The sequence below is a fragment of the Salmo salar genome, chromosome ssa05, assembly GCF_905237065.1.
Source record: "Salmo salar chromosome ssa05, Ssal_v3.1, whole genome shotgun sequence".
Taxonomy (NCBI): domain Eukaryota; kingdom Metazoa; phylum Chordata; class Actinopteri; order Salmoniformes; family Salmonidae; genus Salmo; species Salmo salar.
The window spans coordinates 22026986-22052720 of NC_059446.1; the positions used below are offsets into that span (position 1 = coordinate 22026986).

The 25735-nt window shown below is 43.9% G+C and overlaps 2 protein-coding genes across 3 annotated transcripts in view; one reads left to right on the forward strand and one right to left on the reverse strand.

The window, feature by feature from the left end:
• Nucleotides 1–1349: 1349 nt before the first annotated feature.
• On the reverse strand, nucleotides 1350–8186 carry ky (kyphoscoliosis peptidase). The gene is made up of 7 exons (XM_014199108.2): nucleotides 8033–8186; nucleotides 6197–6979; nucleotides 5795–5921; nucleotides 4943–5060; nucleotides 4599–4790; nucleotides 3674–3864; nucleotides 1350–3405 (listed from the first exon to the last, which is right to left on the reverse strand). The coding sequence occupies exons 2-7, from the start codon at nucleotides 6944–6946 to the stop codon at nucleotides 2093–2095; spliced, it is 2691 nt and encodes an 896-aa protein (XP_014054583.2). The 5' UTR covers nucleotides 6947–6979; nucleotides 8033–8186; the 3' UTR covers nucleotides 1350–2092.
• Nucleotides 8187–11283: 3097 nt separating this feature from the next.
• The window catches only part of LOC106604467 (solute carrier family 4 member 11-like), a 33891-nt gene continuing 19439 nt past the window's right edge, over nucleotides 11284–25735 (forward strand). Inside the window, exon 1 of one of the 2 annotated variants that reach the window (XM_014199105.2) lies at nucleotides 11284–11495. In XM_014199105.2, the coding sequence (XP_014054580.1) occupies nucleotides 11438–11495 (58 nt within the window). In that variant the 5' untranslated portion in view covers nucleotides 11284–11437. Of the gene's footprint in view, nucleotides 11496–22186; nucleotides 22364–25735 lie in introns of those variants that run through there. The other variant, XM_014199106.2, reaches the window with a different exon arrangement.

A 25735-nucleotide genomic window follows, 5' to 3' on the forward strand; every position in this document is an offset into this window, starting at 1 on the left:
CTAGCTCGTTAGCCTCCTTCACTGTCTCCTATAAAACAATTAGATAGCAAGTTAAGTGTCGGCTTTTCCAAATATATGTTGTTGAAAATACAATTTTCCGATCAGTAGGGATATAATGAATTATGCTTTCTGCACTTATAATGCATATCAATGTTTTATAATGATACTATAACTTCTTATGAGCAATTATGATACATTATAGCGAGTATTATATGGAACTATACGTGTATTATACGGCATTATAAATGTACTTACTGTATAAGGCATTATATGTGTAAATCTCATAGAAAGTGCAACTAAATATTACATGTTGCTCCTGTAATTGGCTGTTATCGAGTCTTGGATGTATATCACAATAGACTGTGCGGCTTTGACTCCAGACCACCCTTAGACATGAATGGTTTGCTTGTGTACCACAATAGCAATTTCATGGAGATCAGTGTCTTGCTAGGTCTCAAACATGCAGTCTCATACTCTTTGCCTTAGCCTCTACCTTTGATGTTGCCAAGCAATGTTCACAACTACAGACTGGCTGAACAAATGTTTGTCATTCTCTTTGGTGTATAAATATTGAAGGTGTGAAGCGAAGTGCAAGAGGGGAAAAATAGTCTTTGATTTGCGTGAGCGAACAGCAGGTACAGGGAATGGTGTGAACAGGGATGAACATGATCCATGCCTACAAGTGTAGGACCTTAATTTGATCACCCTGTTGCAGTAGAACTTTAAACATTTAAAACATGTAGTGTATTTGAGGTTTAAAAAAGTTTTTAATTTCCACATTGAAATATCAACCCCTACAAAAATGTCAATTTATTATAATCCACATAATAATTCACATTTCCCGCAGGATTATTTTCCTGGTATAGCAAAATGGCTCAAATTAAGATCCTACACATCTAAAGACTATGTCTGGCTTTAGCCAGGCCGTGACATCGTCTAGCAGGCAGGCTGACTAATGGAAAATATGCTGAGCTCGCTATTGACATAGCAACTGACACAACAGTAAAAAAGGTGAGATCCACAGGCCAGATGTAAAATAAAACCAAAAATAAATAGATGGTGATGTGGTGACAATGTACACAGAGCCAGGGCCCATAGCAGCTTATATAGAAGACTGTATATGAGATAGTGTTGCATTACTTAGACATACAGTATCAATACATAGTGTTCATTATGAAATTAGTTTCTGTGCTAGAGGCCAAGTACAAGCTAAAGGTGTAAAGGGCTTCAGACACTGATTTCACCCTCATATAAGCTGTCAATAATGGAAAAATCATATCCAATGGGAGTCTAATATAGAGAAACACCCATCTAGACAAAAAAAGATTTGAATAAAAAAGAAACAATGATTTGTAATCTAAAAGGGTTTTATTAACCTTCAAGAGAACAGAACCTTTTGAAAAGTTGATAACACTAAGTCTAACCACGAGCACCTTCTTTAGCAGTAAAAACACAAGTCAATAACGTGGAACAGACAATATAGGATCAAAGTATTGCACAGGATAAAATAACTATCATTTTTACTATGTTCTACATTGTAGAATAATAGTGAAGACTTGGCCTCCACCATCACCCGACCTCAACCCAAAACCCTTGAATGAGTAGGTGTGTCCAAACTTTTGACTGGTACTGTAAGTATAATAATTGTTTCATCCATCATTGCATAGCTCATAAAGCATTCAGCAATTCATGTTACTACTAATTTAATAGGATTCTGACAAATGATAATGATTCTAAATGCATTTTTATACAGAGCAGCAAAGTCCATACTAATAATTATTTATACATAGGAAGAATGAATTTGTGTTTCATACAGCACCTTGCAAAGGAAACTTTGAGGCATAGTCAGATATAATTTCCTTATGAACTAAACAAACAAACAAACAAATTGGAACCAGCACCAAAAGCTACATATAATTTCACATTTATGGCATTCAGTACCTCTGTCAAACCAAGGTATTTCTGATGGAGCACCTTATTCCTTGAGCCTAACCCATCCGTGCTTTACTGTGCTTCAACAAGGTTATGGTAAAAGACCTGTTTATACAGTCTCTTATTAATCCCTCGCCTCCCCGCCCACCTGCTTATCGCTTTACATTTCATTCTGCTGGCTCAGCACGTCGAAGGACATGATAATGGCCATGTCAGTGGAGCCCCCTCCACCCCCGCTGGCTGCCAGTTTGAGCTGGGACACGCTGGCCCCGGTGAACACCTCTCCCTCCCACACACGGCTCTTACTGAGCTGCAGCTCCATCAGCTGCTCTCCCACCACGCTCACCCTCTGGGCCCCAGGCACCCTGACCCTGAAGAGCACCCAGGACAGGGGCTCCAGGAGACCCCCGCGGGGCTCGAACAGCACGCTGCCCCTCTGCCAGGCTGTGTAGGTGCAGGGGAACGGAGGCCAGCTGCTCTCTGAGCTGTTGCGCAGCACAAAGTCACATAGCAGACTGAAGTCCTGGTCAGTGGAGGTTTTGGCATAAAGGCCCAGCTTGTAGACTCCGGCCTCGGGTAGGGCCACGCTGATGGTAACTTTGCTGCTGTTGTAGGTGAAGAAGACGTGCCGGCAGAGTGGGTGCCCCAGTCTCTTGCGTTGTTCCTTGAACAGCACAGCGTGGAGCTCCAGGTCTTGTTGGTTTTGGAAGGTAATGTTGCATTTGCCTTGCTGGGTGCTCACCACCGCCCCCGTGTGGCTGAACTTGGAGAGGCCAGCGTCTTGCGTCCGGATGCCAGGCCCACAAGCAGTGCTAAGGGCAGGGGGAAAGAGCTCATTGAGGTTGATAGCGCCTCCTGTGCAGTGCAAGAGGAAGTTGCCTCCATTCTGGAAGCTGTCTTGGGGCCGCTCGTAGTTCCGAACAAACACAGACAGCCGATAGTAACCTAGATAGGGACAGAGGACGTTACAGGTGAGACGGTCAGATTGGATTTGAGTTGCCAGACACCTCTTGGCTATGGATGGGTCAAGGTCTTTCTGGGTCAGTTCACACAGCATCATGAGTGGTCTGGAGGTGTGCAGGACTAGCTCGAAGGAGCCTGTCTCCGACACTGCAGCCTCTGCTCCGATGCTGCACTTCTTCACCCCCAGGCTCTCTGCGCTCCGCTGCAGACCCCAGGACAAGAAGGGGTTCTCAGGGAGTTCTTCAGTTGGTTTCTGTTCTGGACACTCCACCAGGAGAGAGCAGACCCAGCTGAACGTGCCTGAGTTGTTGCCTGACCGGGCAAAGATCATGACGTCATACGTGCCACCTGTAGGGGGCAGCAGTCGTAACCTCATGCTCTCCCGGGTCACAGTGAGCAGGCCAGATGAGCTGTTGACCGCTTTGGGTTCACAGCCGTTCCGCTGAGAGATCTGGTATGTGAAGTCGACAGGCTTGGTGAACTTCATGGACACTGAGGCCTCACCATTTTCTGTACAGAAACAGAAACAGCAATTAGCAAAATCAACATATTTTACAGTATAGGCCTGAATGATGATACCTCTTCAATGGTAACTCTTCAGTGACATATTCATCTACAACTACTTTATGACTAACTGTGAATAACTGCTGTGAACAGTGTCCACTTTCAACAAAGTGTTAGCCTACCATTTATGTTGTATAATTCAACCTTGAGCACTAGTCTCCAGGTTTTTATGGACTGTGCCGCCATTTCGGTTTTATATGGATGCGGGACTGACCTGTGACCAGCAGGAAGTGTTTGGGATGGAGGAGGGTCAGACCCAGTCTGTAGAACTCCGAGGTCTTTAGAACCCTCTTCTCAAACTCCTCCAGTGGGATGGGATCGTCCAGAAGCTGCCACTCTTGCTCATCTGGACAGTGGGAGTTGATGAAGTCCTCAGGGTCTGTCAGGAAGTAGAAGTCATCGTACCTGGACGACAAGGAGAATGGCTTAATAGCAAAAAAGCGAATGCTAATGCTAATCAAAAGTGACAATGTTTGGGAGATGTTGCAGTAGTTTTCAGAATGTTTTTAAAATAAATTCCACAAGTACACTCTTTGATAAAAAGATGGTATCTAGAACCTAAAAGTTTTTTTTGGGCTGTTCCCATAGCAGAACCCCTTGAAGAACCCTTTTTGGTTCCAGGTAGAACTCTTTTAGGTTCCATGTAGAGCCCTTTCCACAGAGGAGGAACCAAAAGGGTTCTATCTGGAACTAAAAAGTGTTCTACCTGGAACCAAGTGTTATCATATGGGGACAGCCGAAGAACCCTTTTGAAACTCTATTTTTATATGATTGTAGTGAGATAATTCCAGTCTTATTTGGCACTAGTACTGTTGTATGTATGGTCCTGTGGACCACCTTGTTAAAATTGGTCCATTACAAAAATAGCTTTTGTAATGAGTGGCAATCATCATTACTTGTTTTCATCATTATCAAGTAACACGGTTCTTAACATTCCATGCACGAATAACCCACAGGGTTTATTTTAGAATAGCTAATCAGACACTAGTTCTTTGCTATTCTTAGTGATTCAATTGCATCTGTTGGCAGCTTGTCAACATAATAAATGTTGTGCTCAACAGTATAGTATGTACTTAACTCTGTGCTAGCACAGTTACCAATCATGTAGGCCAATTGCTTTACTTGGAAGTCATATTCACCTCTTAATAAAGGCTTTGTTGTCCATGTCTACTCTCCCTGCTCCCCAACATGCATCCAGTAGATACCAGTGGCCTCCCAGTTTCACTGCGTTCCACATGTGGAGGGACTTGGTGTTTTGGTAGCTCTGGCCTTGCCTGTACCCAATACCTTTGCCATGGCCAGACACCTCTTGGCATTCGATTCCTGCCTCCCTGCAACGAAGCAGGAAACATGTAAGGGGGGAGTGCCTGATGTGTTTATTACTGACAATGCATGCAGTTTTAGACCACTCAATTGTCAATGTGTTTGATGTTTTTATTTTATTTTTACTCATTATTTTTCAATGGACCAAATGCTGTCTTACTGGCACATCTGCATGCAGACGCTGGAGTACCCACAGCACACGCCCCGACCCGTCTCAATGACCCTTTCTGGGGAGCACAGCTTGTCCGTCAGGCCAAGGTAGCCACTCACGTCGTACTCTGCAAAAAGAACCACCCACCCCATAACATTTAGGGAAGGATATGTCAAGATTATTATGCCACTATCTTGCATAACTCAAAATGTCACTATCAAGGTATTCTGCAATCAACTTCCCTGGAAAGACTCCATGTCTAACATTGGGACATATGAAAAAAGACACAGTGTAACTTAAATTGAATTATAAGGATTTAATCCCCCACTATAACCACGGGAATGCTTGCCCATTTAATTAGATAACGAGGCCACTTATCACGTCAGACTGAAATTGTGCAGCTATTTCATTAACATTTCCAGTGGACCCAGAGTGAGATGAATGAATGTCTATTTTAATGAACGTCTGTCCTCGTTTGGTTGAACCGCAAGGTCCCATCCACCAACAGCTGATCCCTGTATATACGCAGTGGAAAGACCTTAGGGTAGCATTGTTAGGACAGCTGTGTAGGGATGGAAAGTTTGGGATGTATATCTAGTATGGTAAAGAGCCTAATGAGACCAACTCTTACCGAATAGTATGGGGCTCAAGAGTAAAGCTCTCTGATGCACAGTGTTCTAAGTGGTGTTATGTTGTTGGCAGGTTGCTGCAGTGTCGCTGCGCTGTCGTGAGTAAGCCGTGGGTTGGATAATTGAGAAGGTGTGTAGGAGTGTACGGCTGTTAAAAGTGTGTGTGTGTGTGTGTGTGTGTGTGTGTGTGTGTGTGTGTGTGTGTGTGTGTGTGTGTGTGTGTGTTACTGACCGATGTTGTGGCAGAGCCAGATCCAGATGGCTCTCAGTTTCTCCAGCTCATTCTGCGCTCCTTCTGTGATGGCCTGGGTGATGGTCTGGGTGATGGTCGGAACTGAGAAGATCTTTTGACTGCGCAACTGCAAAACAAACAGGATTTATGGAGAAAAAGAAACTTAAATGCACACACACACACACACACACACACACACACACACACACACACACACACACACACACACACACACACACACACACACACACACACACACACACACAAGCATTTAAGTGCACAAATATACAAAAGCATGTACAATATACACACGCACGCTAAGATGCACAAATATACGCATAGACACACATACACACACAGTAATATCCTACACGCACACATAATACAGTATTAGAAACAGACTTTTCCAGTATTGATGGCATGGTTATCCACCCTGCTGAATACTTCTGTGGTGGCAAAGAGTTCCTTTTTGAGCTTTTTTTTTGAGACGCTTCCACTCTTCACTGAACTGGAGCTCTGCCTTGGCCTTGGCTGGAGTTTGGGCTTCACCGGGGCTTGTCCTTCCACATCCCTCTGTACGTCACCCTCCTCCCTCCTCACTGTACTCTTCTTCACCACCCTGAGGGAGTAGGCAGCGCACTCATCTGACAGCTGTCGCTTGGTCATGGGTCTCTGGACCTCCAACTCCATGGCAGCCCATTTCTGAAACACAGAACTAGTCTTGGACTGGGCCACACCGGCAACAGTTGCCACTGTCGTTTTGGTTGCTTCGGTTTCTACAGTTTTGTGGCTTTTCATGATATTGCTGTTATTTAGTGACAGAACCTCCAGCTTCCACTCTTGCTGGACAACCAACGGACCTTGTTCGTCGTCTGACGTTGTTTTTGAGGTGTTTTTAGAGTGGCCATCTTGGGGTTTGGAGGCTTTCTTTTCACCACTTTCCCCAGTTTTGACCTCCTGACCTGAGGTCTTCTGTGTGGCCTGAGGGTAGGACTCCTCCTCGGTCACTTTAGTGTTGTTGCTGTTGTTGCTGTTGTAGCAGGAGTGCTGTTGGTGAATGTTGGTAGGGAGGGGGCAATGGACGCTGCGGAGGTTGAGGGATCTCTTTGGGAAAGGGACCTCTACAGGCCTCATGTGAAGAACATTGCCCATCGTTTCCAGTTTTGGTTATATCGGAGCAGAAAACTGAGAGAGAAAAGTAACTGTTAATTAAAGACGCAATATTAAACCAATTAAAACTGATCCTGGGACACAGAGGTGTAAATAATAACACTGCAATAAGAGTGAAAGTTATTTGAATCTGCACCTCTGCACTGTGAAGTGAAGGGCAAATAATACTAAATTCAGACTGAAACTTGGTATCTTCAAAAAAGACAATGGTGTAAAAAAGAAGGTTCACACTCTAGGCTAACTCAAGGCAATGCTGCTGGAGAAAAAAAATAGGCATCAAATTATACCTGAAAGCAGATGGTTGCTATTGATAGTGTGGGTAAATAGTAGCTTTATGATATCTACTTCCTCCATACATCTGAACTCATATGCCCTTTATACACACAAATATACTTCTGTAAACGCATCAAATAAATGACAGATGAAGTCATTACGAAGAGAGACCATGCTATTGCACTTGACATGTTAATTAAGGTAAAATACAACTTTTTCTCTGTGTGTTTCTGAAAATGTGACAGCAATATGTGAGTTGCAGATTATTTGTGCTATGTGCAGACGATGTTGTCTTAGTGTGCTATCTTACTCATATACAGTAGCAGCAGTCTGTACAGTTAGTCTTATGTTAGTCTATGTTAGGGCTGGATTCAATACGTATCGTCGAGGAGTCCGGGAAGATCAACATTCAAATGTATTGGTAATTTCCGATTGAGCCGACATATGCAGCGTTTACCGTGAATGCAGTTTCATTGCCTTTGTCAATCGCACTATAAAGTGGATCTTCAGCGCAACAGATTGAATTGAGCCCTTTGTCTTATCGCAGCAGCTTGCAGAGTTTCATAATAACCTCAAACTGAACTATACAGATAATAACTTGCAAATTAATCATAATAATGCCCAGAAGTAAACACACACGCCATGCCTCATATTCAAGTGATGATCTCAATAAATCCTAAAAAAGGGATTGGTAAGAGAGTAATGTATTTTTGTTGTGTTTATGGACCCCAGGACGATTAGCTGTCCTCATGGTGTCAGCTAATGGGGATCCCAATAAAGATAAAATATTCCTACCTGGTGTTGATGCTTTGTCAGCAATGGTCAATCTGTCTGGCTGTCTGTCTGTGTCCTCCCCATCTATGTCTTGGCAGATCTCACCTCCCGAACCTGTGTCTGTTTTATACTCTGTGTGTCTCTCCTCAGGGCTGGGATGTGTAGGGTTTCCACGGCGAGGGGATGACAGACCTAAAAATACTACAAAGCAGCTGATAGAGACCAATGGCACAACTTTCCACGAGCGCTACCCTCCAGGGGTAGGGGTGGGCTGAGTGTCTAGGTCTGCAGAAGGGAGCCCGGGGGGGCTCTGGGAAAGGTGTGAGATTTTGGGGAGGTTAGAGGTGACCTGGGTTCATGCTAACACATTTTTTTTGTTTGTTTACTTCAATTGTGGTAAATTTGAAAGTACTGTATTTTAGGCTGACAGCTGTAGTTTTATCTGAGAAATGTTTCACGTGTGGGAGATAAACTCCATGGGTGGCATCATAAGTATGTTGAAAGCATTAGATTAGATTTTTATTTAGTCACACGCACACGGTCGCCGATTTAGTTGCAGTGTACAGTGAAATACTTCAGATCCAAGCTCCAACAGTGGAGGTGTGAATGAAACAAGAAAAATAAAAAATATAATATAATAATAACAATAATTATAATATATACATATTTACAACTGTGACCATTATTCCGCCATCTCCAGGAATTTGTTACAGTCAGGTGGACAGTGAGTATCCAGCGATTCATATTCCAATATTTCTGCCCAGGTGTATGAAGTAATGCACAAAACAAACTGAGTAAGAACATTTGAGAAAAGCAGTAGAAAAAAAGAGAACGTTATTTAGCAGCTCGATGCGAGGTGCCATCTGTTGGCACCATCTTAGCCATTGAAGGTGTTAATGTTTGCTCAATGTATACTGCTCAAAAAAATAAAGGGAACACTTAAACAACACAATGTAACTCCAAGTCAATCACACTTCTGTGAAATCAAACTGTCCACTTAGGAAGCGACACTGATTGACAACACATTTCACATGCTGTTGTGCAAATGGTATAGACAACAGGTGGAAATTATAGGCAATTTGCAAGACACCCCCAATAAAGGAGTGGTTCTGCAGGTGTTAACCACAGACCACTTCTCAGTTCCTATGCTTCCTGGCTGATGTTTTGGTCACTTTTGAATGCTGGCGTTGCTTTCACTCTAGTGGTAGCATGAGACAGAGTCTACAACCCACACAAGTGGCTCAGGTAGTGCAGCTCATCCAGGATGGCACATCAATGCGAGCTGTGGCAAGAAGGTTTGCTGTGTCTGTCAGCGTAGTGTCCAGAGCATGGAGGCGCTACCAGGAGTCAGGCCAGTACATCAGAAGACGTGGAGGAGGCCGTAGGAGGGCAACAACACAGCAGCAGGACCGCTACCTCCGCCTTTGTGCAAGGAGGAGCACTGCCAGAGCCCTGCAAAATGACCTCCAGCAGGCCACAAATGTGCATGTGTCTGCTCAAACGGTCAGAAACAGACTCCATGAGGGTGGTATGAGGGCCCGATGTCCACAGGTGGGGGTTGTGCTTACAGCCCAACACCGTGCAGGACGTTTGGCATTTGCCAGAGAACACCAAGATTGGCAAATTCGCCACTGGCGCCCTGTGCTCTTCACAGATGAAAGAAGGTTCACACTGAGCACGTGACAGACGTGACAGAGTCTGGAGACGCCGTGGAGAACATTCTGCTGCCTGCAACATCCTCCAGCATGACCGGTTTGGCGGTGGGTCAGTCATGGTGTGGGGTGGCATTTCTTTGGGGGGCCGCACATCCCTCCATGTGCTCGCCAGAGGTAGCCTGACTGCCATTAGGTACCGAGATGAGATCCTCAGACCCCTTGTGAGACCATATGCTGGTGCGGTTGGCCCTGGGTTCCTCCTAATGCAAGACAATGTTAGACCTCATGTGGCTGGAGTGTGTCAGCAGTTCCTGCAAGAGGAAGCATTGATGCTATGGACTGGCCCGACCGTTCCCCAGACCTGAAACCAATTGAGCACATCTGGGACATCATGTCTCGCTCCATCCACCAACGCCACGTTGCACCACAGACTGTCTAGGAGTTGGCGGATGCTTTAGTCCAGGTCTGGGAGGAGATCCCTCAGGAGACCATCCGCCACCTCATCAGGAGCATGTCCAGGCGTTGAAGGGAGGTCATACAGGCACGTGGAGGCCACACACACTACTGAGCCTCATTTTGACTTGTTTTAAGGACATTACATCAAAGTTGGATCAGCCTGTAGTGTGTTTTTCCACTTTAATTTTGAGTGTGACTCCAAATCCAGACCTCCATGGGTTGATAAATTGGATTTCCATTGATTATTTTTGTGTGATTTTGTTGTCAGCACATTCAACTATGTAAAGATAAAAGTATTTAATAAGATTATTTCATTCATTCAGATCTAGGATGTGTTATTTTAGTGTTCCCTTTATTTTTTTGAGCAGTGTATATGGCTGCACACCCCACCCCTTAAAGCGTGTCTTTGATGGAATTTAGGAGTTGTTACATCACAGGCTGCTAAGTGCCATTGCAGCAGTTGGTCCTGCAGCCACAACCAAGGTGGTCCATTGCAGAACATTTAGTATGACAGTGAGATAGTTCATTGGTAAGTGGAAGGTCCTTCGTTCAATCTGCCATCCACATGTAAATATCAAAGGTGACCCCCCTGTCAATGGTGTGCGTACTGGGAGCGGAGTCAGGTGCAGGAGAGCAGAGAGTTGTGAACAGGCGCACACTTTATTTAGGCAGGAGAAACCAACAGACGGACGCCACTGCATCGAAACCTCCATCCAATATGCCAAAGTGCAAAAACGCGCAAACAGTCACAATAATAAAGTACAAACAAATAAACATACCTCGTGAATATAAAACACGGAATAAACGCACACCAGAAATAGCGCATCAAAAATGACACGTAACACGAAACAATCACACACAAAGACATGAGGGGGAACAGAAGAATAAAGACATGTAGTGTGATTGGGGAATGAAAAACAGGTGTGCAGGGAACAAGAAAAAACTAATGGATACATGAAAAATGGAGCGGCGATGGCTAGAAAGCCGGTGACGTCGACCGCCGAACGCCGCCCAAACATGGAGAGGAGCTGACTTCGGCGGAAGTCGTGACACCCCCCCTTCTTACCTCAAGCATAAGTGACTAACTCCATTGTGATTGGTTAAGAAGACTGTGAAATGTTATTCATTGATAGTCCCTTGTCCTCTCTACCTGTGGGGCCTGGCTGGCTTTGTGACAGTAACCACTCATGCTACACATCCCACAAAGCCTCACGAGTCTCTGTCACACCGTCTCATAGCATTTCTGGTCTGTGTCCAGCAACCTCTGACTCTGAAGTGACTGACAAAACGACAAAACAACAACCTTGACGGTGAGATGAAGACTGAGAAGGAGCCGGGGGTCGTACTCATCACAGCCAGTAGTGTTTTGGAAGGTAAGAGAGAATTGTGTATCTCACGGTCTACAACGACTTGATGATGGTTCAAGTACAATGATGATTAACACTATGAAACACTGAATATGGGTTATTTCTGAAAGCTTGTTAATTGTCAGCAGTCAAGTAAGACATATGGACTGAGTTTGGAGTATTTTGATGAATGTTCAGGGGTGGACTGGAACATAATGTGTCTCAAAGCCATATAAAATATCTTGGTTGTAAAATAGTTGCTATTGACTTGAACATTGAGAAATGCAAATTATACCTACAGAAAGCTGAGGCCCTCCTCTCTTTGACAGGGACAAGGGGGCGAAGCTTCCAAAGCTGTGTTTTTCCTGTAATGCATTTTGAAATGTTACATGATCGGAACACATTTTTCTTTCAAGCGCATGGGTGGCGCTTGAGGCGAGGGCACAGGGGCAGACACTTTCATTACAGGAATCCTGAGGATAATGCACTTTACTGTTTGACCAAATCATGGTTTTAGCCTCCCAAAAAAGGACGTTTTGAGTGAGATGACAATGTAGAATGTGCTCTTTCAATGTTTACAGGCACCCTTTCCGATGACAGAGGCTCAGCAGGTCTCTTTACTGATGCTGTATTTGAGTTTGCATGACCTCAGCTCAGCTGGCCCATCTTGGTAGGGGGGCCGGCCGTTGCCCACTGATCAGCTAATGGCTCATTATAGTACAGTGGTTCCCAACCAGGGTACTAGGACCCCTGAGGGTACTTGGCTTATCCACAGGGGGTAGTTAAGAGACCATAGGCCTACTGGTAAAATGGACGAGGGGGTACTATAGGGTACTTCTGGCAGAGCAAAATTTAGTTGGTGGTACAGTAACCAAAAAAGGTTGGGAACCACTGGATTAGTATAACAGAGACATTGTGCAACAATAACAAAAACATTTTTATCTTATAGGCTCAGTCACCTTTTTCCATTGTTTTATTTTTATATAAAAAAGATATTTTTGTTTGTTTGTGTCAACAACCAAAAAATGGTCCAGTCCATCTGGCATTCATTTGCTAGAATTACCAGATGGCCAATTCACCTCTGTGAACGTTAATGGCAAAGGTAATTGTTAACCTTGTGGGGGGGGGGCTGGCCAACAACTGACGAGAGTGTGAAGTAACACAAGAGTACACCAAAATGAACCTTTCTCCAGGGAAATGACCCAGGACTTTTATTCAGGGAAAGAAACAAGAGAATGCCCCACAGCGCTGGGTAACAATAAAACCAAACCAAAACCTAGCTCCACTTTGAGCCTTTCTACATGGGTCTTCCGGTCCCTCTCTGCTACTGGACAGCTAAGCTGTTTACCGGCGTATCCAACAAAAGAGAACAGAGATCCAACAGACTTGCCCTTACTGGGGTCAGGTCTACGGCCAAGTAACATCCAGTAGGTTCCTGTCCAGTTGGGTTCGATTTCCCTCAGAGTATTGGAGGGCCCTGCATGTCAGCTCTTGCTGCTCCAGACCAAAAAACAGATCTGGCCAAAGCCAGGTTAAAACAGCCACCACCTAACCTCCAAGCTAATTATATTCAGGTGTGTGTAATTAGGCTACCCTCTCTCCCGAGCAAGAATATACCGGCCTTCACACACCCACCCTCTCACTCCATCACACTTGGTTTGTACCTGGAAACCAAAATGTTATATTCACCAATTTTTTATAATTGCTTATGGGTACCTTCATGTGTGTGTGTAAAATATAACTTTTCTCAGATTTTTCATTCATAGATTGTATGTGTTTTTTGCAAAACGCTATATATCCATTGTTTAGCTGGAATAGAATGTTCGTATCCTGTATATTTGACTGTGATATGTGCTTGTCTCACCTAGCTATCATAAGATGAATGCACTTCTGGATAAGAAGATCTGCTAAATGACTAAACTGTAAATGTTTTATGTACCGGTTGTAACGTTATGACTAGAACTACTGTTCCCTGAAGGAGGGAAAAGAGGTACAACATACTATTTGGAGTCGCACTTTCGCGACTTCGGTTGAAGGATCTACAATCATGCCTGACAAGGCCAATGAAATCTGCGCCTCACTGGAAGCCCGCCTTCCACAGGTGATAAGCGTGAGGCTTGGATTCATTCCTTCAATTTAATACCGCTCTTTGCCAAGCCCAGGGGCTTAACAGGTGTTGTACATCATTTCCCGTCCGTAAAGATCTACATCGCCCCCTGACAAAAATGTCCCATACCTGGGAGAGCTTCCACTCCTGAGAGAGAGGGTCCCACCTAGATAAAAGATCTGCATCCTCCAAAGCGAAAGCATGTGCGCACTTCTCCCCAGCAATAGGGATTGAGCAGAGGTTAGGAGGGAGACAGTCTCTCCCCATCTGTTGATGTATGCCACCAGCCTGCCCAACAAAAATAGGGGGAAGCACTTGAGCGCCAGAAACTCTGGGTAATCTGTCGTGATCACCTTGCGGGATACAACTCAGCCCATAGGAGCCACTGACAATAACAGAGGGTCCCACCACTGGGTCATGGCCCGTAGGCCTAACAGAGACACCCGACGTGATCGGCTAAGGCTGCGAGATGCGTCCAGGTGAGTGGCTAGCACAGTATCAACAATAGCCCCACGGGAACGACTTCCTCACAGAAGCCATCTTCCCCAGTAGGCAACGGCACTGGCGTAAGCGCACAGTGTTACCCAGCCAAAATGTGGCTAAGCAAAGCCATAACCCGGACACCCTCCGTGGGGATAGAAAAGCGTGATACGCGAGTGAGTCTAGCTTGAGACCCAGAAACGGAATGCACTGAGCTGGAGTCAGACAGCTCTTTTTCTGGTTTCTTATGAAGCCTAGAGACTGAATATGGGACAGTAACATGGATGTGTGTAACACTGCTTGCCCCCTCGACTCCACCACCAGCCAATCGCTGTAACAGCCGGCGGCTCGTGAGCATTCTGAGCATGTAGACTCTGAGGTACTTGCTGAGGGCACGTAGGTCTAGAACACGTAGGTCTAGAACACAATGCAAAGTCCCGCCCCTTTTCGTAACCAGGAATACCGGCTGAACCAGCAGTCCCGGATCTTCAAATATCCTTCTGGAGACGGGAGGATATTTCCTCAAAACTGGCACTGACGCCTCATGAACAGTCGATGTGATGACGCTGCAGAAGTGTGGGGGACACACAACAAATTGTAGCCTGTACCCTGACATCACTGTTAGCATGATCCAGGGCGACACTGCGCATGCGCTCCATTGGTCGGAGCAGACAGCGAGACTCCTGTGAAGTACCATCTGATGGGGCGGGCCGCCACCTTGTGGACTGGGAGAGATTGGTTCTTCTTCCATTTCAACCACTCTTGACAACCATGTGTCAGAGCATGGAAAAGGAACACTTTTCATAGAACTCACATACGGGGGACAACACTTTTAACACCCGTGAACACTGTGGAACTCAGTTGAAACAACTGTGTTTATGTGGCAAGGTTTGCCTAAAGCCCGGCCCACTCTTGGTACACGGGCTCCGGCGATCAGTGCCGTACCCCGATTGGCCATGCCACTTGGGGGTACTGTTGTCACAACTAACCTCACTCAGTTTAGGTGGTAAGATGCGTTCAGGTAACCGGCTAGAACCTAGTGCTGGACCGCACACATTAAAAATAGACCCAGAGAAAAACCTTTATTATTGAGGTTAACCTACCGACCAGTCATAGGTACTGGTGACAAAGAGCCTTGTAACCTAGCTGGGAATGGGACAGACAGCTCTGAAAAAATGTACCCTTTCTGTTGTAACAGACAGGGGCGATTTGTAATTGAATTGAATTCCCAGGAATGAAAAGCGTTGAACTGGAGACAGACAGCTTATTTGGGGGTTCATTTAACCACAGAGACAGCGTGTGGGATAATAGGGTGGTCGTATCCAACTCTGCTCCTTTCCTCGACACCGCTACCAACAACTAATCGCCTATAGAGCCCATAACCTTTACCACTAGACACCTCATAGGGACTAATGAGCTACAGGCAGGAATCAGCAAGGAATCCCAATAATGAGCCACCTATGGGGGAGGGGCGCCCCCTTGTGGACAGTGACCCAACGTGTCACTCTCACTCTGGGGAGAATGATATACCCCTTGAATTTTTAAAATATTTGTGTTAATTTAACCTTTATTTAACTGTGAACCCTGTGGAATGTGGGGTAACAGAGGGGGCAGCAATAAACATGGACAAGCTTCCATGAGACTGTATAGCCTGCATGAAGCCTGGCACCTTTATGGGCACAGGGGGCTCTGGCAATGGCTGACATAGTGCCTTGTTTGCCAAACATGGGGGCATTTTTGTCACAATTATTTTTGCCGGATGGGCGCACTTGTCACTCAGACCCGTGCCAAGGCACCTTTCTCCGGGGTCACCCCAGCCAAGTGCTCGGGGGCTGCTTCTTCATCGGAGGTGCATGCAAACCCTGTTTCCTTCACTCTATTCAACTGCCATAACGCTGGGGGAAATCTAGTAAGTTTCACTTGCTGGAAGTTAAGCATGCTAGCTGACATTAGTCAGCATAAGCTAGGCTATCTAGCCTCTTTGACCACAGCACGGTCCGTTTAGAATAACTAAACAGCTCTGTATACTAAACAGGAGAGCTACTCCAGCAACTTCACCATGGGGAGGGAGGTATAGCTAGTAATAACTAGCTCACCTCGACGAGTTACCCTGGCTAGCATGCTATGCAGCTCTCGTTTAGCTAGTCCGGTCTCAAAAGTCCACTTAGGACCAGATCCATTCATCAAGAAGTCTGGGAAGAGAGACAAGCGGTGCTTGACCGAGGTGGCAGGGGGTACCCACCAAACCTGGCCGCCCTCTGTCTTCAAGTAGACTCCCGTAACCGGCGACAGAGTGCACAAGTGCACAGAGTGCACAGCCACCGCATGACCAATGCCCAGGCAGCCACTGCAGGCCCCACCCCCAGGCAGCCACTGCAGGCCCCACCCCCAGGAAGCCATTGCAGTCCCACCCCAGGCAGCCACCGAACAGGTCACGATCCCCCACACCCAGGCAGCCACTGCAGGCCCCACCCCCAGGCAGCCACTGCAGGTCACACCCCCAGGCAGCCACCGCATCCCCAACACCCAGGCAGCCACTGCAGGCCCCACCCCCAGGCAGCCACTGCAGGTCCCACCCCCAGGCAGCCACCGCATCCCCCACACCCAGGCAGCCACTGCAGGTCCCATGCCCAGGCAGCCACTGCAGGCCCCACCCCCAGGCAGCCATTGCAGGTCCCACCCCCAGGCAGCCACCGCATCCCCCACACCCAGGCAGCCACTGCGGGCCCCACCCCCAGGCAGCCACTGCAGGTCCCACCCCCAGGCAGCCACCGCATCCCCCACACCCAGGCAGCCACTTCAGGTCCCATGCCCAGGCAGCCACCGCATCCCCCACCCCCAGGCAACCACCGCATCCCCCACCCCCAGGCAGCCACTGCATCCCCCACCCCCAGGCAGCCACTGCAGGTCCCACCCCCAGGCAGCCACCGCATCCCCCACCCCCAGGCAGCCACCGCATCCCCCCCCAGGCAGCCACTGCAGGTCCCACCCCCAGGCAGCCACCGCATCCCCCACACCCAGGCAGCCACTGCAGGTCCCACCCCCAGGCAGCCACCGCAGCTTGCTATTTGCTAATCTGTAAAGGGTATGGAGAGTCACATATCCCGTTAACAATTCTGTAGCTACAGCATGTGCTATTCTGAAGTTTTGCCTGAATAAGATCATTTTGATGGGAACATTTTAAACTGATTTATTTGAAAGACATTTTAAAAAGCATAAAGTGATTTGCCAACAAAGGAATGGACAAGTGGTAAATCATGAGGTCATAAATCTCCATATACTGCCTTCATTTTCTTTTGTATTCCTGTACTGAACACAATCATATTACAGTATGAAACGAAAAAGTACCTAAACTGTAAAACGTATTCAAACAATCTTATTCACTGCGGGGGAGTGTAGTTGTTTACTGACTTATCCAGGAAAGACAAGTACTGTAGTTGATTAAGGCCTAGTGTTATTGTCAGTGTTTGACCACCTCATTCAGACTGTTTGGTATGATTTATGATTTTGCAGCGATTTAGTTTTTATTTCACTCTTCTTGTCTCCGACTGTTTTCCCTATGATTGATTTAAGATCATTGAGTCCCTCCGTGTGTGTGCATATTTAGTTTCAAGTTTCTAGTTTCAATTAAATTGTTAACCGGATTGTTGATCTAACATGAGTTCAATCTCTACTTGACCATGCACCCAGTTAAAATCAAATAGCTTTATTTTTCCATTGGGAATTTGGTTACACATTTATAGCTCCAGTTCAGTAAATGAGTTCACAGTTTACATTTCTCCAGTGAGTTGTTATGATGACATGGCACAGGGGGGGAGAGCTTTCATCTTTTGTTCTCTATTGCTCCTCTATTCTTCCTTAAGCGAGGGGGGAGGCCGATAGCATCACGAAACCCCATTAGACCAACTCCTTGAAGTTTGCGGTTGTGTCTTAGGCGATACAGATTTAATTGAGCCCAAGGTTTGAAATTAGAGAGCACGCAGAAGCCATTTCAATTTGTTTATCTTTTTTTTCTATATTTGTGTTGGACATATGAGAGAATACAATTTACAATTCTTGACATAAGTACAAATATATATATATATATATATATATATATATATATTATAGTAGTATTCCAGACAGTGTTTCTCACAGTTTGTCTGTACTGTACATGGTATTTGATTCATGTTTTACAGTAGCTATTGTGAGAAAAACTTTGTGTCCCTGCAATGAACCCGCTGACCATGCACCATGGTTCACAAACATCACCAATCAATAAGCTATTAAAGCTGCAATATGTAACTTTTTGTGCTACCCGAACAAATTCACATAGAAATGTAAGTTATTGATCTGTCATTCTCATTGAAAGCAAGTCTAAGAGGCGGTAGATCTGTTCTATGTGTGCTATTTCTATGCTTCCTTTTCTTTATGTTTAGTTTTTGCGTCTTTTGCTTTGGGGTTTTGTACACTAGCTTCAAACAGCTGAAAATACAATATTTATGGTTATTGAAAATATATTTCACAGTGGTTTAGATGGTACAATGATTATCTTGTCACATAAAATGAAATTAGGAGAACTATTAGAATTTTCACAACCAGGAAATGGCAGAGCTATTTCTGCATATTGCACCTTTAAAGAGCGACTGCCTTTAAAAAGCAAGGAACCCCTTTGGAAACAGCCTATGAGTTAGAAACAGTTATTCTAGTGTCAAAATTGAGTACATAGTGTAAATAGGATAATTTGATCATAAAGTCAGTCTCTGCAAAAATGGATTTTGGAACATCCATGTGTCACAACAAGTAAATTAAGGTTGGGTTTTGATTTGAAGATGTCCATTTGCCCACTAACATGGGCTGAACAGCTGCGGTCATTTCTATCTATCCAATAGCATAGACAGAGTTCAGTGGCTCTTTAAGGCTCCTGTACAGAGACTTTGTACATGTGACTCTGCAACTACTACTGTAAACAGTATCATTTTTACTGGATGTTAGCAAATAGTGTCATGTATATGTTTTAATTGATGTGTTTGAGCTGAACTTGGACCTTGCGGTATCCCATTTTGGGTGAGGTTATATGAAGGTAACATTTAATATCCCTACAGTCATGCTAGATATGAGCAGAGAAGCCTTTTTAATTGGAGTCATGAACAGCCAATTAGCTGGTTAAGATCACGACAGATCAGTTACACACTCCAGTAAGGCTGTTCCCTATTGGTCCACAAGATGGTGCTGTGTTGATGTGATTGGGAACTCTGCCTCCCTTTCTCTCCATCACCTTATGCTAAGCACACAGTCAGATTCCACAGCTCAGCTGCATATGGGTGTCGGATAAAATTGTCTCTAGAGCCTGATCTTGGGTCAGTTTAGCATTTTCCCCACTAATGGTTAGTGTTAGGATTGGGGGAGGGGGGCCTCTGTATGAAAGCCTATGTTTAAGTCGATTACTCTGACTGGGAGTGGTATGTTAGCCATTTATCCAAACTGCCTAAGGCTGAATGCTCAAGTGTATGTCAACAAAAGGAGGGTGCAAAATTCTCCATGCCCTGAGGTCTTGTGTAAATCAACTGTCCGTCATACAGTCCTATATTTGAATGATCTCCCACATGAAAAAATACTACAGTTTACTATAGAATACTACCGTACTTACTACAGAATTATGTAGTAAACTGTAGTATACTGTAGAATAATATAATACACACTGTAGTATCCCTCAACCATGTGTAGTACTTTCTATATAATGTTGTAGTATACTGTACTGTAGAATACAATAGTAAATACTACAGTATTATCTGCAAAAAAGCACTGTAGTAAATATTACAGTAATATCTGCAAAAACACTACAGTCTGCAAAAACACTGCTTTAACTATAGTAAATACTACAGTATTTAATTTGTATATGCTATTCCCATTCCCCTCACAATTTGTGCCACCCATAAGCGAGAAACCTACAGCAACCATGACACGTAAAACATTTCAAGAGATTCAGAGATCTTTATCTTTAACTATATTTTGAGGGGTTTTCATTATTCGCTCTTCTATAAATCCGTAAACTTCATGTATATCCTGCAGTATCTTGTCTTCTCAAGCTCAGACAGCTTGTATAGTTCAGAGCTATCGTTGTAAGCTGCTGCTCCAACCCCTGGCTTTAGCCTCAGGCTACATCACACTTGGCAACGGAAACCAGCAATGAAACCACATGCACAGGGGTAACACAGTACCTTTCCTACCTTATTACGATGCCTATAGCATCTCAGTGAGAGGCTTTACTATCTAGACTTGTTTGGCATCTGTCTATTAACACACATGCTATCTTTGTACTATCTGAAATTAAAGTTTACTGAGAGCCTACGGTGTGTTGTGGAACTGCCTTTGATGTCAATTTAAAAAGTTTTACAAGGTTTGTAACCTTCGCAGAAATAACAAGCAGGTACGACAGTTGTAATTACATCCCGATAGGAGGAATTCAATGGAAGGTATCCATGGAAAAATAACACAGGGTCATCCAAATAGAGCAGACCTCTTTTAAAAATATGAGCATAAAATCACAAAGCTCATTATTTGGTTGGGAAATGATTTTGAAGTCCCCCATCCTTTTATCTTTTCCCTCTGAAACTATTTTCTGAGAATATTTTACCGTATCAAATTCAAAAAGTAAAAAGGAATTAAGGATATGCAAATCTGACTCCAAAATATATTTTTCATCTTGGACAAACCACAGGAGGAGGAGGAACTATATCCAACCAGCCCAACAGAATAGGGTAATTCATTATTATGCTATTTGGTAATCAGTAAGACACATGCATCCAAAGCACCTACAGTAAAAACATGAGGCTCTGCAGATATTCTGATGCATCTTTAGACAAATTCAGACTATGGCGTAAAACATTTCATTGCTTCATTTATTTATTTTTCCTATCAAGGTCAGTTTTCTAGGCCCCAGCCAGTAGACATGGTCTCAAGGCCCAAAACGGTTTCTATGTCTTCAATCGTACACAGTGTTACAACAACAACCTTCCACTCCCTGATGAGTAAGCCTATTCAGGCCATACCCTGCATGGAGATTTTATATAAACCCATTCCAACAAAGTAGTGGAATGGGTATTGGCTTATATTTTCCTTTGTTTATACAATATAATGTTCTAGGACATATTGAACAACAACATCTGTATCAGGTGTACAAAGCTGCATGTCACATTTAATATTTTTTTGTATTTGATCCTAATCCATTTATACCAATAATCCATTTTATTTGTAGAGCGCTTTTCATTTACAGGCAGACTCACAATGCTCTTACCAGGTTCAAAGTGATCTGATTGTAATAGGAGATAGACATGAGATTTATTCTATCTTCTTATAGTCCACACATGCTAAGATCAATACGTATTCGTTTTGACAAATCATAGCTACCCTGCTCTGGCTGATGGCGAAGTCGGTTCAAAACAAACGTGACATGGGTTAAGCATGTGGAGTAATGAGTAGTATTCAGTGTTTTCACATGCAAAAGTGATTGCTTTTGATAAAAAACACTTTACCCTACCTTCCCCCTTTACCCTACTTTTATGAAAATGTATGTTTTATGGAAAAGGTGTTTTGAACAATGCATTATGCTGCCTTGTTGACGACATGACAGAACGAGGCAGATTACGATTTGATTAAAGAAGGGTTTTTGCTTTTGTCCGTTCACATCACGAGCCAAAGACCGGTGCACAGTGGTTCAGCTTAATCAAACTCCCTTGTTGTTACAACTGCAGATTCTAGCTTTAAAGTGATAGTTTATTTCATCTTATTTTCCTCCAAAATTGTTAGCTCGTTAATTACCGATCTCTTGAATCGCTTGGCTGCTATTTTTGGATGTAGCAATGCGAGTGGAAACAAATTGCATAAATTAGTGCTTTGGAAGACACAAAAATAAAATGCAACGTCCCTTTAACTTCCAAGCGTTCATTATTCGTTGTCCCAGAAATCCATTTTGATTGAATAGGCACCTTTCATGAGTGAAGGCCATACAGACATTGAAATTAACCAGGTTTACCAAATATCAAAAAATTGGGCATGTTACTATTTGTACATGAAAGACAGACACAAGGACCCAGCAGTTGACAGCCCCCCCCCACCCCCCCACCCCTCCTCTTCCCCATGTGCTAGGGGAGGTACTGATATCCTCCCTTCCGGAGTGTGAACTCCAGTGAGGACTGTGGGCATAGGGAGTATAGCTGAAGTGATCCTACTAGAACTTCTGAGGATGATGGGTTGACCTGGGAGGGTCTCTCACCTGAAAACTTGGAAATTATGGAAGCCATAAAGGTCCTTCATTTTGTGCCATCTGGTAAGTCAGTTTGCCCAGGATTGGAGGGTTTCCCTGCTGTGCAACCCGAGAACCCTTGTGCCAGACATGCGCTAGCATGTGTCATTTGCCTTCCAGACTTTACACCTGACAACCCGGAGGGAAGTCTTGTATGTTTAGTGAATAAGTTTAATTTTAGAGTAGGACTGTCCTTTTACACTTCAACAAGACTTGCCTTGATTTTTGTCTAATTTTACATGTATAATGTGTGAGTATTGTTTTTAAATGAATCTGTGGCATTGTCTACATGTGCTTATAACTTGTTACAACTGGTTACTGTATGAATCATGTTTGATATTTTTCCACCAGCATCTTGATATTGAAACCATTCATGCTAAATGAGATGCCTTTATTGGCCTGGACAGCTGGAAATTTCAAAAGCAAATGGTGTGGGTCAATATTTACAATATGACTGTAAATGGAACCCTGGCCGTGCCATGGGAAGTACAGCTGCACCCGTTAACTATCATTCTGAAGTGGGCTGACACATTTTATCTGGTTGCCCATGGGTGAACATAACAAGGATATCATCTGATGCGTATTTGACCATTTCTGATATGACTCGGTTTGTTTGCTTGGTGACTGACTCTTTGTTTGAGACGCAGGACTGTTTGCCTGAGGTGAATAGTATTATGGGTTTTCTTAGGGCAGAAGATGTGCCTGTGTAACAGTCGTCCTCCAAAACACCAAGATAACCTTCTACTTATTCCTACATATAGGCTACATACAACCACGATGTCCACACCTTCTGTATTCGGCGCATGTGACTAATAAAATTTGATTTGATTTTATTTCATTTGAACTAAAACTTCTTACCAACTCAAGTCCTTCACCACACAAACTTTTCACTGTACAAACAACGTAGATGGCTGCATGCCACCAACCAATTAGTTACAGTATGCAGGGCACTATATATGAATAGCACAACAGGGCAGTTATGAATAGCACAGCCTTTTCCTAAAAATATGTATGATACAGGTAGCTCAGACAATCTCTGTAGTTATCGTTGGGGCATCCACCCCTTTCCACTTCCTGTATTGGCTCTTCTGTGGTCTTCATGGGTTAATCTGCTCTGGTTGAATTTTCTCAGGCAAGGGATTAAGTAAGATTATCCAGTAGAAAAAAGCCACATGTTCTAATCTGGTAAATTTCAAGGTTTCCACTCATTGAATGTATTATTAGACCTGGGATGGTTTGTTGAGACTTATTTAATAATACAAATATCATGACCATATGGAATTATTTAATAAGGCACTTCATGGAGAGAATAAGACACTCTTCCCTGTGGCCTTACTTTGAACCAGCATGTTCAGGCTTGAGATAGTTTTACTTAATCCACTTAAAAACGGAAGATAATTAGCTCGGTTTTCTCTTCGTTACATTTTTTTGCCTCCAAAAGGATTATCCCTCATTGCCACACAGAATTGGTGTCAAGGAGAAGCAACTGTTTGAAGTTGTATTTTACTCTTCATGCATTGGCACCAAGCTAGAACTTGATATACTTTGACTGATTTCCTTGTTTTTCTACAGCATGTGTGTGCATATCTGTAATATCAGCACGGCTGCAGGGTAGGGCTTCAGTGCTTTGAAACAACGGGAGAGCACAATGACAGTAGGTGGCATCTGAGATTCGGATGCCAGAAACCCACAATCATACACTATTGGTCTGGCAGTTATGTTTACGGAGACAAACCTATTGTGCACCTTGATGAGGTAATCACTTCACCTGGCATGCAAAAGTACTCTCACAGGTGTAAGGTATTGTGGTAGAAAGAGCTGTATGTCTTGCTTTCATACTGGCGTAGTGACATGGTCTACAGTACACAACACAACACAACCTGCCGTTAATGTTATTACCCTGTACATGTGAGGCAGTAGGACTATTTTTTTCTGGCGGTTGCTTTTCATGTTTACGGTAGTCCTGCATTTTTTATTCATTAATTTAATTTCTCATCCACATAAATTATACAATATGGGGAGACTGTATTTCAGAAGGGGAGATAATCATTTGATTTAGCAAAATGTATCCCATTCTTCCAGAGGGGTTATGACCTTGATAATATTTATCCCAAAGGGAGTAAAAGATACCGCTCAAACAGAATAAAGAATTCATAACATTTCCCACTTTTTGCAACTAGCTGAATGTACTATTTGAAAAGACTTAAGTAGGACAAGGCTATTCTGTTTCTAAACTCCTAAGGCCAGTTGCCTCAAGCTGATAGCCTTTTCTCTAAACAACGATAGTGAGGCTTTCCGAGCCAAGCCCCAGGTATGAACCTAGCTTCTTGTCCTTATTGAAGGTAATAACTTTCCCCAAACCACAAATATTCCCTCATTAGCTGTCATTCGGAGAGTTGAAACCATACCGTTAACCATACCGTTGACCATACAGTTGACCATACAGTTTACCATACAGTTTACCCTATTGTTTACCATACAGTTTACCATACAGTTTACCATACCATTAACCCTACAGTTTACCATACAGTTTACCATAACGTTAACCCTACCGTTTACCATACAGTTTACCATACAGTTTACCATACTGTGTACCTCAAAGAGAACATAGGAATGACATGTCAGCATACCATAGAAGGCAAGACAAATCTAACAGCATCATTAGAAAAGAAATATAAAAGGAGATAAATCGAATTTCCCTCCAGCAGTTGTTCTGAAGACATGTTAGCTCAGACCCCAATGGATTTCTGGAAACAAGACAGCCATTTTAATGAAAAACATGCTGGGAATATCAAACCGTCAAATTTAAAACTCTATTTCTAGTCCAAGAATCTGCCTCAGAGCACAATGTGACTGTAAAAGAGATCATGTGGTCAATTAAAAGCAGATTGAATAAAAACAAAATAAAAAAATGTCACCTTCCAAAGCAAACAGGAAGATACACATTTTAGCAACTGGATACAACCAGGAGCAGGATAGTGGAAGGAAACTATTTTGGGGATTGATTTCGATGGCCAAGTTGCCATGCGGCCTGCAGCAGGACAGTATATCTCTGTCAACACCACGAGACAGCGTCCTCAGGAAGTCAGACAGCCTTCTAAACAGGACATCCACAAGCACAAGCACATGAAGAAGCCCTGGGGAGGAGATGTGTTGTAGTGGAGGGAGGAGTACAGTAGGCTTCAATTGGTACTACATTTTTTTTTTACATGTCTTGGTAAGACTTTACCAGCCCACAGGGATCATCCTTTACTGCACGTGTACACCTTACTGTTACAACTGTTTACGTAGGAAACATCTTCAACAGACTAAATGGCTGTTATTTAGTCAGTGTCTTTCTGAGACGACAATAACAGACTGTAAGGGGATCATACATCCATATGAGGAAGTATTTCA